Source organism: Ranitomeya imitator, chromosome 1 (genome assembly GCF_032444005.1).
Source record: "Ranitomeya imitator isolate aRanImi1 chromosome 1, aRanImi1.pri, whole genome shotgun sequence".
Taxonomy (NCBI): Eukaryota; Metazoa; Chordata; class Amphibia; order Anura; family Dendrobatidae; genus Ranitomeya; species Ranitomeya imitator.
Window position 1 is genome coordinate 448,545,211 of NC_091282.1, and position 15,423 is coordinate 448,560,633.

The following is a 15,423-nucleotide window of genomic DNA, read 5'->3' on the forward strand; positions in this document are numbered from 1 at the left end:
TGTGGGGGAGCTCCAATTTTTAGGCACACGGGGGCTCTCCAAACGTGACATGGTGTCCGCTAAAGAGTGGAGCCAATTTTTCATTCAAAAAGTCAAATGGCGCTCCTTCCCTTCCAAGCCCTGCCGTGCGCCCAAACAGTGGTTTACCCCCACATATGAGGTATCAGCGTACTCAGGACAAATTGGACAACAACTTTCATGGTTCAGTTTCTCCTTTTACCATTGTGAAATCAAAAAAATTGTTGCTAAAAGAATTTTTGTGACTAAAAAGTTAAATGTTCATTTTTTCCTTCCATGTTGCTTCTGCTGCTGTGAAGCACCTGAAGGGTTAATAAACTTCTTGAATGTGGTTTTGAGTACCTTGAGGGGTGCAGTTTTTAGAATGGTGTCACTTTTGGGTATTTTCAGCCATATAGACCCCTCAAACTGACTTCAAATGTGAGGTGGTCCCTGAAAAAAAAATGGTTTTGTAAATTTCGTTGTAAAAATGAGAAATCGCTGGTCAAATTTTAACCCTTATAACTTCCTAGCAAAAAAAATTTTGTTTCCAAAATTGTGCTGATGTAAAGTAGACGTGTGGGAAATGTTATTTATTAACTATTTTGTGTCACATAACTCTCTGGTTTAACAGAATAAAAATTCAAAATGTGAAAATTGCGAAATTTTCAAAATTTTCGCCAAATTTCCGTTTTTATCACAAATAAACGCAGAATTTATTGACCTAAATTTACCACTAACATGAAGCCCAATATGTCACGAAAAAACAATCTCAGAACCGCTAGGATCCATTGAAGCGTTCCTGAGTTATTACCTCAAAGGGACACTGGTCAGAATTGCAAAAAACGGCAAGGTCTTTAAGGTCAAAATAGGCTGGGTCATGTAGGGGTTAAAAAAAAAAAGAAAAAAGAACCTAGACATGTTTGGTGTCTATGAACTCGTAATGACCTGGAGAATCATAATGGCAGGTCCGTTTTAGCACTTCGTAAACATGGTTAAAAAAAACAAAAACATTGTGGAATTGCATTTCTGCAATTTCACTGCACTTGGAGTTTTTTCCCCATATTCTAGTACAGGATATGGTAAAACTAATGATGTTGTTCGAAAGCACAACACGTCCCGCAAAAAACAAGCCCTCACATGGCCATATTGACGGAAAAATAAAAAAGTTATGGCTCTGGGAAGGAAGGGAGCGAAAAACTGAAAGAAGCTCCGGGGGTTAACCAGTTAGGTGACGTTACAGCGCACAAGACTTACTATAACGTCACGGCATACATACAGGTTTCCCAGGGAGAACTGGTGCACAGTTGCAGCAAATTGAGACTTTTTGAAAAATCGCAATTCCTCAGGTAAGAATCAATGGAAACCCCAAACCTGCTCACTATGGAAAAAGACAAACACAGAAGGAGCAAGTGAAAATCGTGCAAAACCAGGCGCAGAAATGACTCGGTGTCAGTGACACCAAACTATCCGGGCACTCGTGCTGCACCGGCAGAGTTCTCCCACCAGGGGGCAGCTCACCGCTTTCTCCTCTCTAGTCCCTAGGACATTCCTCCCGCCCTTCCTACTTGCTGACGTCCGCTTGGAACTTTTGCCTCAAAACTTACACGGACCACGCTTCAGGGATTTAAGAAAGAATCTATCCAATCACAGCTCGCGTTTCTGTCGACTGACAATCATGAGAGCCGCCTAGTGATTGGCCTTCCTTTCTGTCCGCGATGACTGGCTGACCGAGGTTCGGTGGGCGGAGTTCTGCAGGGAAGTGTATTGCAGGATTTTACTGTACGGGTGTTCGTGGCTTCCGGTCCGCACCGAGGAGCTGCGTTGCCGGGGGCTGTGTGTACCGGGGGAGAGCGGGGAGTGATGTTCGCCCCTGTGCGCCGGACTGTACACTGACAGGCGGCATGTATTTTCTCAGCGGCTGGCCCAAGAGGCTGCTGTGCCCCTTGAAGAGCGTGGAGAAGCCTTTTCATATCCAGCCGGACCCGCAGCGCCTGTTCTTGGCAGTGTTGTCCCACACACAGCTCAGTATATGGTACAGCAGGGTGAGTGTCTCTGTGTTGTCCTGTCACTGACTGTTCTCTGTATACATGGCCGCAGATAGTAGATACAGTCTGCCTGTGCCTTCTCCAGTACGTGTAATGGATCACAGATGGAGAGATTTCCTCTGTATACATGGCCCTGGTGTCCGCAGATAGTAGATACAGCCCGCCTGTGCCTTCTCCAGTACGTGTAATGGATCACAGATGGAGAGATTTCCTCTGTATACATGGCCCTGGTGTCCGCAGATAGTAGATACAGTCTGCCTGTGCCTTCTCCAGTACGTGTAATGGATCACAGATGGAGAGATTTCCTCTGTATACATGGCCCTGGTGTCCGCAGATAGTAGATACAGTCCGCCTGTGCCTTCTCCAGTACGTGTAATGGATCACAGATGGAGAGATTTCCCCTGTATACATGGCCCTGGTGTCCGCAGATAGTAGATACAGTCCGCCTGTGCCTTCTTCTCCAGTACGTGTAATGGATCACAGATGGAGAGATCTGCTCTGTATACATGGCCCTGGTATCCTCAGATAATAGATAAAGTACGCCTGTGCCTTCTCCAGTACGTGTAATGGATCACAGATGGAGAAATTTCCTCTGTATACATGGTCCTGGTGTCCGCAGATAGTAGATACAGTCCGCCTGTGCCTTCTCCGGTACGTGTAATGGATCACAGATGGAGAGATTTCTTCTGTATACATGGCCCTGGTGTCCGCAGATAGTAGATACAGTCCGCCTGTGCCTTCTCCGGTACGTGTAATGGATCACAGATGGAGAGATCTGCTCTGTATACATGGCCCTGGTGTCCGCAGATAGTAGATACAGTCCGCCTGTGCCTTCTCCAGTACGTGTAATGGATCACAGATGGAGAGATTTCCTCTGTATACATGGCCCTGGTGTCCGCAGATAGTAGATACAGTCCGCCTGTGCCTTCTTCTCCAGTACGTGTAATGGATCACAGATGGAGAGATCTGCTCTGTATACATGGCCCTGGTATCCTCAGATAATAGATAAAGTACGCCTGTGCCTTCTCCAGTACGTGTAATGGATCACAGATGGAGAAATTTCCTCTGTATACATGGTCCTGGTGTCCGCAGATAGTAGATACAGTCCGCCTGTGCCTTCTCCGGTACGTGTAATGGATCACAGATGGAGAGATTTCTTCTGTATACATGGCCCTGGTGTCCGCAGATAGTAGATACAGTCCGCCTGTGCCTTCTCCAGTACGTGTAATGGATCACAGATGGAGAGATCTGCTCTGTATACATGGCCCTGGTATCCTCAGATAATAGATACAGTCCGCCTGTGCCTTCTCCAGTACGTGTAATGGATCACAGATGGAGAGATCTGCTCTGTATACATGGCGCTGGTATCCTCAGATAGTAGATACAGTCTGCCTGTGCCTTCTCCAGTACGTGTAATGGATCACAGATGGAGAGATTTCCTCTGTATACATGGCCCTGGTGTCCGCAGATAGTAGATACAGTCCGCCTGTGCCTTCTCCAGTACGTGTAATGGATCACAGATGGAGAGATTTCCTCTGTATACATAGCCCTGGTGTCCGCAGATAATAGATACAGTCCGCCTGTGCCTTCTCCAGTACGTGTAATGGATCACAGATGGAGAGATTTCCCCTGTATACATGGCCCTGGTGTCCGCAGATAGTAGATACAGTCCGCCTGTGCCTTCTTCTCCAGTACGTGTAATGGATCACAGATGGAGAGATTTCCCCTGTATACATGGCCCTGGTGTCCGCAGATAATAGATACAGTCCGCCTGTGCCTTCTCCAGTACGTGTAATGGATCACAGATGGAGAGATTTCCTCTGTATACATGGCCCTGGTGTCCGCAGATAGTAGATACAGTCCGCCTGTGCCTTCTCCAGTACGTGTAATGGATCACAGATGGAGAGATCTGCTCTGTATACATGGCCCTGGTATCCTCAGATAATAGATACAGTCCGCCTGTGCCTTCTCCAGTACGTGTAATGGATCACAGATGGAGAGATCTGCTCTGTATACATGGCGCTGGTATCCTCAGATAGTAGATACAGTCTGCCTGTGCCTTCTCCAGTACGTGTAATGGATCACAGATGGAGAGATTTCCTCTGTATACATGGCCCTGGTGTCCGCAGATAGTAGATACAGTCCGCCTGTGCCTTCTCCAGTACGTGTAATGGATCACAGATGGAGAGATTTCCTCTGTATACATAGCCCTGGTGTCCGCAGATAATAGATACAGTCCGCCTGTGCCTTCTCCAGTACGTGTAATGGATCACAGATGGAGAGATTTCCCCTGTATACATGGCCCTGGTGTCCGCAGATAGTAGATACAGTCCGCCTGTGCCTTCTTCTCCAGTACGTGTAATGGATCACAGATGGAGAGATCTGCTCTGTATACATGGCGCTGGTATCCTCAGATAGTAGATACAGTCCGCCTGTGCCTTCTCCAGTACGTGTAATGGATCACAGATGGAGAGATTTCCTCTGTATACATGGCCCTGGTGTCCGCAGATAGTAGATACAGTCCGCCTGTGCCTTCTCCAGTACGTGTAATGGATCACAGATGGAGAGATTTCCTCTGTATACATAGCCCTGGTGTCCGCAGATAATAGATACAGTCCGCCTGTGCCTTCTCCAGTACGTGTAATGGATCACAGATGGAGAGATTTCCCCTGTATACATGGCCCTGGTGTCCGCAGATAGTAGATACAGTCCGCCTGTGCCTTCTTCTCCAGTACGTGTAATGGATCACAGATGGAGAGATTTCCCCTGTATACATGGCCCTGGTGTCCGCAGATAGTAGATACAGCCCGCCTGTGCCTTCTCCAGTACGTGTAATGGATCACAGATGGAGAGATTTCCCCTGTATACATGGCCCTGGTGTCCGCAGATAGTAGATACAGTCCGCCTGTGCCTTCTCCAGTACGTGTAATGGATCACAGATGGAGAAATTTCCTCTGTATACATGGCCCTGGTATCCTCAGATAGTAGCTACAGTCCGCCTGTGCCTTCTCCAGTACGTGTAATGGATCACAGATGGAGAGATTTCCTCTGTATACATGGCCCTGGTGTCCGCAGATAGTAGATACAGTCCGCCTGTGCCGCCTTCTCCAGTACGTGTAATGGATCACAGATGGAGAGATTTCCTCTGTATACATGGCCCTGGTGTCCGCAGATAGTAGATACAGCCCGCCTGTGCCTTCTCCAGTACGTGTAATGGATCACAGATGGAGAGATCTGCTCTGTATACATGGCCCTGGTATCCTCAGATAATAGATACAGTCCGCCTGTGCCTTCTCCAGTACGTGTAATGGATCACAGATGGAGAAATTTCCTCTGTATACATGGTCCTGGTGTCCGCAGATAGTAGATACAGTCCGCCTGTGCCTTCTCCAGTACGTGTAATGGATCACAGATGGAGAGATTTCCCCTGTATACATGGCCCTGGTGTCCGCAGATAGTAGATACAGTCCGCCTGTGCCTTCTTCTCCAGTACGTGTAATGGATCACAGATGGAGAGATTTCCCCTGTATACATGGCCCTGGTGTCCGCAGATAGTAGATACAGTCCGCCTGTGCCTTCTCCAGTACGTGTAATGGATCACAGATGGAGAGATTTCCCCTGTATACATGGCCCTGGTGTCCGCAGATAGTAGATACAGTCCGCCTGTGCCTTCTTCTCCGGTACGTGTAATGGATCACAGATGGAGAGATTTCCTCTGTATACATGGCCCTGGTGTCCGCAGATAGTAGATACAGCCCGCCTGTGCCTTCTCCAGTACGTGTAATGGATCACAGATGGAGAGATTTCCCCTGTATACATGGCCCTGGTGTCCGCAGATAGTAGATACAGCCCGCCTGTGCCTTCTCCAGTACGTGTAATGGATCACAGATGGAGAGATTTCCCCTGTATACATGGCCCTGGTGTCCGCAGATAGTAGATACAGTCCGCCTGTGCCTTCTCCAGTACGTGTAATGGATCACAGATGGAGAGATTTCCCCTGTATACATGGCCCTGGTGTCCGCAGATAGTAGATACAGTCCGCCTGTGCCTTCTCCAGTACGTGTAATGGATCACAGATGGAGAGATTTCCCCTGTATACATGGCCCTGGTGTCCGCAGATAGTAGATACAGTCCGCCTGTGCCTTCTCCAGTACGTGTAATGGATCACAGATGGAGAGATCTGCTCTGTATACATGGCCCTGGTATCCTCAGATAATAGATACAGTCCGCCTGTGCCTTCTCCAGTACGTGTAATGGATCACAGATGGAGAAATTTCCTCTGTATACATGGTCCTGGTGTCCGCAGATAGTAGATACAGTCCGCCTGTGCCTTCTCCAGTACGTGTAATGGATCACAGATGGAGAGATTTCCCCTGTATACATGGCCCTGGTGTCCGCAGATAGTAGATACAGTCCGCCTGTGCCTTCTCCAGTACGTGTAATGGATCACAGATGGAGAGATTTCCTCTGTGTACATGGCCCTGGTGTCCGCAGATAGTAGATACAGTCCGCCTGTGCCTTCTCCAGTACGTGTAATGGATCACAGATGGAGAGATTTCCTCTGTATACATGGTCCTGGTGTCCGCAGATAGTAGATACAGCCCGCCTGTGCCTTCTCCAGTACGTGTAATGGATCACAGATGGAGAGATCTGCTCTGTATACATGGCCCTGGTATCCTCAGATAATAGATACAGTCCGCCTGTGCCTTCTCCAGTACGTGTAATGGATCACAGATGGAGAAATTTCCTCTGTATACATGGTCCTGGTGTCCGCAGATAGTAGATACAGTCCGCCTGTGCCTTCTCCAGTACGTGTAATGGATCACAGATGGAGAGATTTCCCCTGTATACATGGCCCTGGTGTCCGCAGATAGTAGATACAGTCCGCCTGTGCCTTCTCCAGTACGTGTAATGGATCACAGATGGAGAGATTTCCCCTGTATACATGGCCCTGGTGTCCGCAGATAGTAGATACAGTCCGCCTGTGCCTTCTCCAGTACGTGTAATGGATCACAGATGGAGAGATTTCCTCTGTGTACATGGCCCTGGTGTCCGCAGATAGTAGATACAGTCCGCCTGTGCCTTCTCCAGTACGTGTAATGGATCACAGATGGAGAGATTTCCTCTGTATACATGGTCCTGGTGTCCGCAGATAGTAGATACAGCCCGCCTGTGCCTTCTCCAGTACGTGTAATGGATCACAGATGGAGAGATCTGCTCTGTATACATGGCCCTGGTATCCTCAGATAATAGATACAGTCCGCCTGTGCCTTCTCCAGTACGTGTAATGGATCACAGATGGAGAAATTTCCTCTGTATACATGGTCCTGGTGTCCGCAGATAGTAGATACAGTCCGCCTGTGCCTTCTCCAGTACGTGTAATGGATCACAGATGGAGAGATTTCCTCTGTATACATGGCCCTGGTGTCCTCAGATAGTAGATACAGTCCGCCTGTGCCTTCTCCGGTACGTGTAATGGATCACAGATGGAGAGATTTCCCCTGTATACATGGCCCTGGTGTCCGCAGATAGTAGATACAGTCCGCCTGTGCCTTCTCCAGTACGTGTAATGGATCACAGATGGAGAGATTTCCCCTGTATACATGGCCCTGGTGTCCGCAGATAGTAGATACAGCCCGCCTGTGCCTTCTTCTCCAGTACGTGTAATGGATCACAGATGGAGAGATTTCCTCTGTATACATGGCCCTGGTGTCCTCAGATAGTAGATACAGTCCGCCTGTGCCTTCTTCTCCGGTACGTGTAATGGATCACAGATGGAGAGATTTCCTCTGTATACATGGCCCTGGTGTCCGCAGATATTAGATACAGTCCGCCTGTGCCTTCTTCTCCAGTACGTGTAATGGATCACAGATGGAGAGATTTCCCCTGTATACATGGCCCTGGTGTCCGCAGATAGTAGATACAGTCCGCCTGTGCCGCCTTCTCCAGTACGTGTAATGGATCACAGATGGAGAGATTTCCCCTGTATACATGGCCCTGGTGTCCGCAGATAGTAGATACAGTCCGCCTGTGCCTTTTTCTCCAGTACGTGTAATGGATCACAGATAGAGAGATTTCCTCTGTATACATGGCCCTGGTGTCCGCAGATAGTAGATACAGTCCGCCTGTGCCTTCTCCAGTACGTGTAATGGATCACAGATGGAGAGATTTCCTCTGTGTACATGGCCTTGGTGTCCGCAGATAGTAGATACAGTCCGCCTGTGCCTTCTCCAGTACGTGTAATGGATCACAGATGGAGAGATTTCCTCTGTATACATGGCCCTGGTGTCCGCAGATAGTAGATACAGTCCACCTGTGCCGCCTTCTCCAGTACGTGTAATGGATCACAGATGGAGAGATTTCCCCTGTATATATGGCCCTGGTGTCCGCAAATAGTAGATACAGTCCGCCTGTGCCGCCTTCTCCAGTACGTGTAATGGATCACAGATGGAGAGATTTCCCCTGTATACATGGCCCTGGTGTCCTCAGATAGTAGATACAGTCCGCCTGTGCCGCCTTCTCCAGTACGTGTAATGGTTTACAGATGGAGAGATTTCCCCTGTATACATGGCCCTGGTGTCCGCAGATAGTAGATACAGCCCGCCTGTGCCTTCTCCAGTACGTGTAATGGATCACAGATGGAGAGATTTCCCCTGTATACATGGCCCTGGTGTCCTCAGATAGTATATACAGTCCGCCTGTGCCTTCTTCTCCAGTACGTGTAATGGATCACAGATGGAGAGATTTCCTCTGTATACATGGCCCTGGTGTCCTCAGATAGTATATACAGTCCGCCTGTGCCTTCTTCTCCAGTACGTGTAATGGATCACAGATGGAGAGATTTCCTCTGTATACATGGCCCTGGTGTCCGCAGATAGTAGATACAGTCTGCCTGTGCCGTCTCCAGTACGTGTAATGGATCACAGATGGAGAGATTTCCTCTGTATACATAGCCCTGGTGTCCGCAGATAATAGATACAGCCTGCCTGTGCCTCTTCTCCAGTACGTGTAATGGATCACAGATGGAGAGATTTCCCCTGTATACATGGCCCTGGTGTCCGCAGATAGTAGATACAGTCCACCTGTGCCGCCTTCTCCAGTACGTGTAATGGTTTACAGATGGAGAGATTTCCCCTGTATACATGGCCCTGGTGTCCTCAGATAGTAGATACAGTCCGCCTGTGCCTTCTTCTCCAGTACGTGTAATGGATCACAGATGGAGAGATTTCCTCTGTATACATGGCCCTGGTGTCCTCAGATAGTAGATACAGTCCGCCTGTGCCGCCTTCTCCAGTACGTGTAATGGTTTACAGATGGAGAGATTTCCCCTGTATACATGGCCCTGGTGTCCGCAGATAGTAGATACAGCCCGCCTGTGCCTTCTCCAGTACGTGTAATGGATCACAGATGGAGAGATTTCCCCTGTATACATGGCCCTGGTGTCCTCAGATAGTAGATACAGTCCGCCTGTGCCTTCTTCTCCAGTACGTGTAATGGATCACAGATGGAGAGATTTCCTCTGTATACATGGCCCTGGTGTCCGCAGATAGTAGATACAGTCTGCCTGTGCCGTCTTCAGTACGTGTAATGGATCACAGATGGAGAGATTTCCTCTGTATACATAGCCCTGGTGTCCGCAGTTAATAGATACAGCCTGCCTGTGCCTCTTCTCCAGTACGTGTAATGGATCACAGATAGAGAGATTTCCCCTGTATACATGGCCCTGGTGTCCGCAGATAGTAGATACAGTCCGCCTGTGCCTTCTTCTCCAGTACGTGTAATGGATCACAGATGGAGAGATTTCCTCTTTATACATGGCCCTGGTGTCCGCAGATAGTAGATACAGTCTGCCTGTGCCTTCTCCAGTACGTGTAATGGATCACAGATGGAGAGATTTCCTCTGTATACGTGGCCCTGGTGTCCGCAGATAGTAGATACAGTCTGCCTGTGCCTTCTCCAGTACGTGTAATGGATCACAGATGGAGAGATTTCCCCTGTATACATGGCCCTGGTGTCCGCAGATAGTAAATACAGTCCGCCTGTGCCTTCTTCTCCAGTACGTGTAATGGATCACAGATGGAGAGATTTCCTCTGTATACATGGCCCTGGTGTCCGCAGATAGTAGATACAGTCCGCCTGTGCCTTCTTCTCCAGTACGTGTAATGGATCACAGATGGAGAGATTTCCTCTGTATACATGGCCCTGGTGTCCGCAGATAGTAGATACAGTCTGCCTGTGCCTTCTCCAGTACGTGTAATGGATCACAGATGGAGAGATTTCCTCTGTATACATTGCCCTGGTGTCCGCAGATAGTAGATACAGTCCGCCTGTGCCTTCTCCAGTACGTGTCATGGATCACAGATGGAAAGATTTCCTCTGTGTACATGGCCCTGGTGTCCGCAGATAGTAGATACAGTCTGCCTGTGCCTTCTCCAGTACGTGTAATGGATCATAGATGGAGAGATTTCCTCTGTATACATGGCCCTGGTGTCCTCAGATAGTAGATACAGTCTGCCTGTGCCTTCTCCAGTACGTGTAATGGATCACAGATGGAGAGATTTCTTCTGTATACATGGCCCTGGTGTCCGCAGATAGTAGATACAGTCTGCCTGTGCCTTCTTGTCCAGTACGTGTAATGGATCACAGTTGGAGAGATTTCCCCTGTATACATGGCCCTGGTGTCCGCAGATAGTAGATACAGTCTGCCTGTGCCTTCTCCAGTACGTGTAATGGATCACATATGAAGAGATTTCCCCTGTATACATGGCCCTGGTGTCCTCAGATAGTAGATACAGTCTGCCTGTGCCTTCCCCAGTACGTGCAATGGATCACAGATGGAGAGATTTCCTCTTTATACATAGCCCTGGTGTCCTCAGATAGTAGATACAGTCTGCCTGTGCCTTCTCCAGTACGTGTAATGGATCACAGATAGAGAAATTTCCTCTGTATACATGGCCCTGGTGTCTGCAGATAGTAGATACAGCCTGCCTGTGCCTTCTCCAGTACGTGTAATGGATCACAGATGGAGAAATTTCCTCTGTATACATGGCCCTGGTGTCTGCAGATAGTAGATACAGTCCGCCTGTGCCTTCTTCTCCAGTACGTGTAATGGATCACAGATGGAGAGATTTCCTCTGTATACATGGCCATGGTGTCCGCAGATAGTAGATACAGTCCGCCTGTGCCTTCTTCTCCAGTACGTGTAATGGATCACAGATGGAGAGATTTCCTCTGTATACATGGCCCTGGTGTCCGCAGATAGTAGATACAGTCCGCCTGTGCCTTCTTCTCCAGTACGTGTAATGGATCACAGATGGAGAGATTTCCTCTGTATACATGGCCCTGGTGTCCGCAGATAGTACATACAGTCCGCCTGTGCCTTCTTCTCCAGTACGTGTAATGGATCACAGATGGAGAGATTTCCTCTGTATACATAGCCCTGGTGTCCTCAGATAGTAGATACAGTCTGCCTGTGCCTTCCCCAGTACGTGCAATGGATCACAGATGGAGAGATTTCCTCTGTATACATAGCCCTGGTGTCCGCAGATAGTATACAGTCCGCCTGTGCCTTCTCCGGTACGTGTAATGGATCACAGATGGAGGGATTTCCCCTGTATACATGGCCCTGGTGTCCTCAGATAGTAGATACAGTCCGCCTGTGCCTTCTCCGGTACGTGTAATGGATCACAGATGGAGAAATTTCCTCTGTATACATGGCCCTGGTGTACGCAGATAGTAGATACAGCCCGCCTGTGCCTTCTCCAGTACGTGTAATGGATCACAGATGGAGAGATTTCCTCTGTATACATGGCCCTGGTGTCCTCAGATAGTAGATACAGTCCGCCTGTGCCTTCTTCTCCGGTACGTGTAATGGATCACAGATGGAGAGATTTCCTCTGTATACATGGCCCTGGTGTCCGCAGATATTAGATACAGTCCGCCTGTGCCTTCTTCTCCGGTACGTGTAATGGATCACAGATGGAGAGATTTCCCCTGTATACATGGCCCTGGTGTCCGCAGATAGTAGATACAGTCCGCCTGTGCCGCCTTCTCCAGTACGTGTAATGGATCACAGATGGAGAGATTTCCCCTGTATACATGGCCCTGGTGTCCGCAAATAGTAGATACAGTCCGCCTGTGCCGCCTTCTCCAGTACGTGTAATGGATCACAGATGGAGAGATTTCCCCTGTATACATGGCCCTGGTGTCCTCAGATAGTAGATACAGTCCGCCTGTGCCGCCTTCTCCAGTACGTGTAATGGATCACAGATGGAGAGATTTCCCCTGTATACATGGCCCTGGTGTCCGCAGATAGTAGATACAGCCCGCCTGTGCCTTCTCCAGTACGTGTAATGGATCACAGATGGAGAGATTTCCCCTGTATACATGGCCCTGGTGTCCTCAGATAGTAGATACAGTCCGCCTGTGCCTTCTTCTCCAGTACGTGTAATGGATCACAGATGGAGAGATTTCCTCTGTATACATGGCCCTGGTGTCCGCAGATAGTAGATACAGTCTGCCTGTGCCGTCTCCAGTACGTGTAATGGATCACAGATGGAGAGATTTCCTCTGTATACATAGCCCTGGTGTCCGCAGATAATAGATACAGCCCGCCTGTGCCTTCTCCAGTACGTGTAATGGATCACAGATGGAGAGATTTCCCCTGTATACATGGCCCTGGTGTCCTCAGATAGTAGATACAGTCCGCCTGTGCCTTCTTCTCCAGTACGTGTAATGGATCACAGATGGAGAGATTTCCTCTTTATACATGGCCCTGGTGTCCGCAGATAGTAGATACTATCCGCCTGTGCCTTCTCCAGTACGTGTAATGGATCACACATGGAGAGATTTCCTCTGTATACATGGCCCTGGTGTCCTCAGATAGTAGATACAGTCCGCCTGTGCCTTCTCCAGTACGTGTAATGGATCACAGATGGAGAGATTTCCTCTGTATACATGGCCCTGGTGTCTGCAGATAGTAGATACAGTCCGCCTGTGCCTTCTCCAGTACGTGTAATGGATCACAGATGGAGAGATTTCCTCTGTATACATGGCCCTGGTGTCCGCAGATAGTAGATACAGTCTGCCTGTGCCTTCTCCAGTACGTGTAATGGATCACAGATGGAGAGATTTCCTCTGTGTACATGGCCCTGGTGTCCGCAAATAGTAGATACAGTCCGCCTGTGCCGCCTTCTCCAGTACGTGTAATGGTTTACAGATGGAGAGATTTCCCCTGTATACATGGCCCTGGTGTCCGCAGATAGTAGATACAGCCCGCCTGTGCCTTCTCCAGTACGTGTAATGGATCACAGATGGAGAGATTTCCCTTGTATACATGGCCCTGGTGTCCTCAGATAGTAGATACAGTCCGCCTGTGCCTTCTTCTCCAGTACGTGTAATGGATCACAGATGGAGAGATTTCCTCTGTATACATGGCCCTGGTGTCCGCAGATAGTAGATACAGTCTGCCTGTGCCGTCTCCAGTACGTGTAATGGATCACAGATGGAGAGATTTCCTCTGTATACATAGCCCTGGTGTCCGCAGATAATAGATACAGCCTGCCTGTGCCTCTTCTCCAGTACGTGTAATGGATCACAGATGGAGAGATTTCCCCTGTATACATGGCCCTGGTGTCCGCAGATAGTAGATACAGTCCACCTGTGCCGCCTTCTCCAGTACGTGTAATGGTTTACAGATGGAGAGATTTCCCCTGTATACATGGCCCTGGTGTCCTCAGATAGTAGATACAGTCCGCCTGTGCCTTCTTCTCCAGTACGTGTAATGGATCACAGATGGAGAGATTTCCTCTGTATACATGGCCCTGGTGTCCTCAGATAGTAGATACAGTCCGCCTGTGCCGCCTTCTCCAGTACGTGTAATGGTTTACAGATGGAGAGATTTCCCCTGTATACATGGCCCTGGTGTCCGCAGATAGTAGATACAGCCCGCCTGTGCCTTCTCCAGTACGTGTAATGGATCACAGATGGAGAGATTTCCCCTGTATACATGGCCCTGGTGTCCTCAGATAGTAGATACAGTCCGCCTGTGCCTTCTTCTCCAGTACGTGTAATGGATCACAGATGGAGAGATTTCCTCTGTATACATGGCCCTGGTGTCCGCAGATAGTAGATACAGTCTGCCTGTGCCGTCTTCAGTACGTGTAATGGATCACAGATGGAGAGATTTCCTCTGTATACATAGCCCTGGTGTCCGCAGATAATAGATACAGCCTGCCTGTGCCTCTTCTCCAGTACGTGTAATGGATCACAGATAGAGAGATTTCCCCTGTATACATGGCCCTGGTGTCCGCAGATAGTAGATACAGTCCGCCTGTGCCTTCTTCTCCAGTACGTGTAATGGATCACAGATGGAGAGATTTCCTCTTTATACATGGCCCTGGTGTCCGCAGATAGTAGATACAGTCTGCCTGTGCCTTCTCCAGTACGTGTAATGGATCACAGATGGAGAGATTTCCTCTGTATACATGGCCCTGGTGTCCGCAGATAGTAGATACAGTCTGCCTGTGCCTTCTCCAGTACGTGTAATGGATCACAGATGGAGAGATTTCCCCTGTATACATGGCCCTGGTGTCCGCAGATAGTAAATACAGTCCGCCTGTGCCTTCTTCTCCAGTACGTGTAATGGATCACAGATGGAGAGATTTCCTCTGTATACATGGCCCTGGTGTCCGCAGATAGTAGATACAGTCCGCCTGTGCCTTCTTCTCCAGTACGTGTAATGGATCACAGATGGAGAGATTTCCTCTGTATACATGGCCCTGGTGTCCGCAGATAGTAGATACAGTCTGCCTGTGCCTTCTCCAGTACGTGTAATGGATCACAGATGGAGAGATTTCCTCTGTATACATTGCCCTGGTGTCCGCAGATAGTAGATACAGTCCGCCTGTGCCTTCTCCAGTACGTGTCATGGATCACAGATGGAGAGATTTCCTCTGTGTACATGGCCCTGGTGTCCGCAGATAGTAGATACAGTCTGCCTGTGCCTTCTCCAGTACGTGTAATGGATCATAGATGGAGAGATTTCCTCTGTATACATGGCCCTGGTGTCCTCAGATAGTAGATACAGTCTGCCTGTGCCTTCTCCAGTACGTGTAATGGATCACAGATGGAGAGATTTCTTCTGTATACATGGCCCTGGTGTCCGCAGATAGTAGATACAGTCTGCCTGTGCCTTCTTGTCCAGTACGTGTAATGGATCACAGTTGGAGAGATTTCCCCTGTATACATGGCCCTGGTGTCCGCAGATAGTAGATACAGTCTGCCTGTGCCTTCTCCAGTACGTGTAATGGATCACATATGAAGAGATTTCCCCTGTATACATGGCCTTGGTGTCCTCAGATAGTAGATACAGTCTGCC

At 48.8% G+C, this 15,423-nt stretch overlaps 1 protein-coding gene across 2 annotated transcripts in view; it reads left to right on the top strand.

Annotated features, from left to right (window-relative positions):
- Positions 1–250: 250 nt before the first annotated feature.
- RIC1 (RIC1 homolog, RAB6A GEF complex partner 1) overlaps positions 251–15,423 on the top strand; it is a 225,152-nt gene continuing 209,979 nt past the window's right edge. For both annotated transcript variants that reach the window (XM_069764353.1, XM_069764361.1), the window contains exon 1: positions 251–2,042. In XM_069764353.1, the coding sequence (XP_069620454.1) occupies positions 1,902–2,042 (141 nt within the window). In that variant the 5' untranslated portion in view covers positions 251–1,901. The remainder of the gene's footprint in view (positions 2,043–15,423) is intronic.